We start from the raw sequence: 3,831 nt of genomic DNA on the forward strand, positions 1-3,831 counted from the left end.
TTCAGATTTTTTTTTATATTAGCCTTATCTATATGTTTCTATAGTGTTTGGATTATCAGTTGGTTGTATGGATCATATTTAGGTAGTTGCTTGGATAGTCAGTTGGATCTTTTTGGGATGTATTCCGTTTTATATAATTCTGTCACTGTTATGATGTGTCGTGGATGCTATGTCCTTTGAGTGGTTGTATGCACTTTCATTGGCTCACACCTACTCTCTTTCCTTTTGTTCCACCTTTTTTGGTGATGACAAAAGGGGGAGAATATTTGAGCTCCCAAGTCATAATAATATGCATATATTAAGGGGGAGTAAAGCTCTATGCTCCATTTTTTTGGGACATCAATGCCCATGAAACGAACAAAAAGGTCAATAAATAAAGGTTGCAAAATGACAAACTTTATTTCGCCCTTTCTTACCAGCAGGGAAAAGCTTTTTGCAAACTTTTTTGCAAAATGACAAACTTTTTGCAAAATGAACAAAAAGGTCATATATATATATATATATATATATATATATATATATATATATATATTATATATACAACCAATTTAATTTTCCAGTTCTTGAATTTTCTTACCAGCAGGGAAAAGCTTATTTTAACAATGCTTGCAAGGTAGAGCTCGAGTAGAACTCATTCGAGCTTCAGAAAACTGGGCAGCCTTCAACTATGACAACCCATTCCACCTTAAGAAAACAGGGTTTCCCTCCAAAAATTACAGTATACCAGTAATTACAGTATACCATTAATTACAGTATAACAAAGAATACAGTATTCCACCTTCAAAAAATTGGGTTTCCCTCATAAAACTGGGCAGCCTTCAACTATGCACACCACTAATTACAGTATACCATTAATTACAGTATAACAAAAAATAGAGTATTCCACCTTCAAAAAATTGGGTTCTCCTCATAAAACTTGCCAGCCTTCAACTATGCACACCACTAATTACAGTATACCAAAAAAGGGTTTCCCTCAAAAAATTATTATATACAGCAACTAATTACTGTGCACACTTTCAATTAATCCACTTCTCCTCCTTCATCCAACTGGAGCCTCCAATGCATTCTCTGCGGAATAATTACGTGAAAAAAGGAGCTGCACAAGGTACACCCGACCTACAACACCACCACCACACCGAATAAGTATGGAATCGGGGATGTTCTATACTACTTATTGACCTCAATATATTACGTATCATGTACCTATTGAAAACGGGGGCAGAGGGTCCAATGGAAGATTCATCAGGGAGTTGTCTCTCCATGGGAGGTTCTCTGCAAGTCCTTTTGTTGTGGCCTAGTTTTCCACAGATCGTACATTTGCGATACACTCCACTCTGCAATTCGCGGTCAGATCTTCTCGTTCGCGGCCGTCCAGGTGGTCTTTTCGCTATTGGAGGTAATACAGTCTGCAGAGGTTCTGGAGGCAGTTCCCATTGAGTGCGATCTACTGTAGGGTGAAGCACCTCACAGTACGTTTCCCGATACATCTCTATACGAAACCATTTATGGCAATAATCGTACTCATCAAAATCTGTGATGGCAATGGCTGCCATGGCATGTCCGCACGGAAGGCCAAGCGTTTGGAACTCACGACATGTACAGGTTTGTTGCAGCAAGTTTACGACATCATGAATATCACGGGACCTTACTTCAAATTCGTGCACACCTACTCGATAAGCAGTATATCCGCGACCCTGTTCCCTGGCCAGTCCCAAATGTTTTTCTGCATAATGCGTGCACTTTGTTTCCCATTGAAGGCCCATCGCTTGACGTTTCTGTATGTATTCGGAGCTCTTAAAACGAGTCAGCTCCACCGCAGCTGCAATCGGCAATTTTCTGGCATCCTTTAGCACTGCATTGTAACACTCCGATCTATTGGTGGTCAACACATCATATCTTTCCCCCTTGAAGTAGAAACTAGCCCAGTTTTCCTTCGGAATATCGGCTATCCAGTTGTGTGCATTTTCATTCCTCGCCTTAATTTTTCCATTGTGTCTCTGAAAACACTCTCTCTCAAAGCCCTAGCAGCTCTCCAGAATAATTTCTTAAGTAAAGGGTCTTTGAAGTCGGTGTACAGATTGGCGGCGAGGTGACGCATGCAGTAGCTATGGTTTGCAATAGGCATTACTTTAGGCACTGCTTGCATCAACCCCTTTTGTCGATCGGAGCACAGGGTCAATGCGCCTATCCCCTCAGGCAATACGTGCCGCTTCACCAAATAGAGGAACCAGCACTAGCTATCTTCGTTCTCAGTCTCGACAACACCAAAAGCTAATGGAACTAAGCCGTTGTTCCCGTCTACCCCAACTGCGATCAGTAAGATTCCAAGATACTTTCCACGTAGATGCGTCCCATCGACCAAAACTATCGATCTGAGTGTTCGTTGGAAAGAACGTATGCTGGGACCAAATGCCCAGAATAAGCGAGCAAATTTATCATCTCCCCCTGGACGTAGATCTCTCGCTCGAAAAACACGCATGTAGGTGCCCGGGTTTGTTCTCATCATCTCAACTATCAGTGCAGGGAGCAAGCGGTACGAGTCCTCCACATTTCCACACTTTATTTCAAGGATGATGTTCATCGCAAGGTGTGCTCTACGGTAGGTCATGGTTATACCCCAGTGCGACTTCATGTACTGTCTTATGATCCTTGTCCCCACATCTTCTGGACGGTCAAATAGGGGTAAGCATGTCTCGACAACCCATGGGGATGTAGCTAGATGATTATCATTGCCCTTTAAGTGAGATGTACACGTATGGTCGCTCACAAACTTCTTCACTAACACATAAGTCATACGGCTAATGCCTGATATACGCCACTTGCAACCTGGTTCCTTGCATACAACAGCATACTTCTTGGGAGTTGACCGTGACTTCTTGAACATGAATCGCTGCCGAATTGCATACTCCTTAACGGCCTTCTTGAACTGCTTCATATTTGGATACATAGCCCCAACAGTTAACTCATCGAACTGAAGATTATCTGCATCTACCTCATCAGCCCCAACATACATGTCGTCTACTTCCAGTGGCCGACTTGTGCCAGCAGGTAGAAATGGCCAACCATTGGCGGTAGGGGGAGCCACTTCAGGATCATGGGCGGCCTCATCACCCTCCTCATCCTGAACCTCAGCCTCAGCCTCGTCATCATCCTCATCATCATCCTCTGCAGGATCATCATCATTGTCATCTTCAATTCTAAATTCTTCGAAATCACAACCGAAGACATGAAAATCATCCTCCAAAATGTTAATATGCTCCAACGGCACATCTGCATCATTCCCGGGGACAATGATATCTTCGGAGGTAGGGTTCTCATACATATCGTCCGAGAAGTTTTCATTTTGGCCAACTCGTACCCTACACAGTTCAACAATATAAAATTAGGATAGTAGATTGAGTACTTCAATATAAATAAAATTGTACAAGACATACCTTGAACTAAATTGTGCCGAGTCACCTCCTATGCTTGTATTACCCAATTCTGTTTCATATTCTCTTTCTAAGTCTACTTCAAAATGAGAGTCGGGAGTGACAGTTACTCGTTCCGATGGATATCTTAGGTGTCGAATCGGTGGAACGGAAGTAGGAGGTATGCATGCATTATGAGAGGGATTTTGAGAGGGATTTTGAGAGGGAATCGGTGGTACAGAAGTCAAACGTATGGGCAGGTTATGAGAGGGATTTCGAGGTGAAAAGGAAGTAGAAGGTATGACATTGTTTGTGGGCAGAATTGAAGAATAAGATGAATTTAGGCCATTGTCAATTTTTGTTATGTATAGCATCACAGAGTTGAAATTATCTTTCTCAAGCACCTTAACCAACGATTGGA

The 3,831-nt window shown here is 42.2% G+C and overlaps 1 protein-coding gene across 1 annotated transcript; it reads right to left on the reverse strand.

The window, feature by feature from the left end:
* Positions 1-2,233: 2,233 nt before the first annotated feature.
* LOC143891766 (uncharacterized) lies at positions 2,234-3,322 on the reverse strand. The gene is made up of 2 exons (XM_077396299.1): positions 3,220-3,322; positions 2,234-3,165 (listed from the first exon to the last, which is right to left on the reverse strand). The coding sequence occupies exons 1-2, from the start codon at positions 3,320-3,322 to the stop codon at positions 2,234-2,236; spliced, it is 1,035 nt and encodes a 344-aa protein (XP_077252414.1).
* Between the last annotated feature and the right edge of the window lie 509 nt (positions 3,323-3,831).

Source organism: Tasmannia lanceolata, unplaced genomic scaffold (assembly GCF_043159265.1).
Source record: "Tasmannia lanceolata isolate RefF3 unplaced genomic scaffold, GAP_Taslan_0.1 ptg000015l, whole genome shotgun sequence".
Lineage (NCBI taxonomy): Eukaryota > Viridiplantae > Streptophyta > Magnoliopsida > Canellales > Winteraceae > Tasmannia > Tasmannia lanceolata.

What these genes read in the sequence shown, in the direction of transcription:
- LOC143891766 (XM_077396299.1), bottom strand. Translation starts at nt 3,322, where the DNA reads ATGTATGAGAACCCTACCTCCGAAGATATCATTGTCCCCGGGAATGAT. An exon ending in GGATGATTTTCATGTCTTCG is followed by an intron (nt 3,166 to 3,219) that starts GTTGTGATTTCG and finishes ATGATCCTGCAG; the next exon opens with AGGATGATGATGAGGATGAT.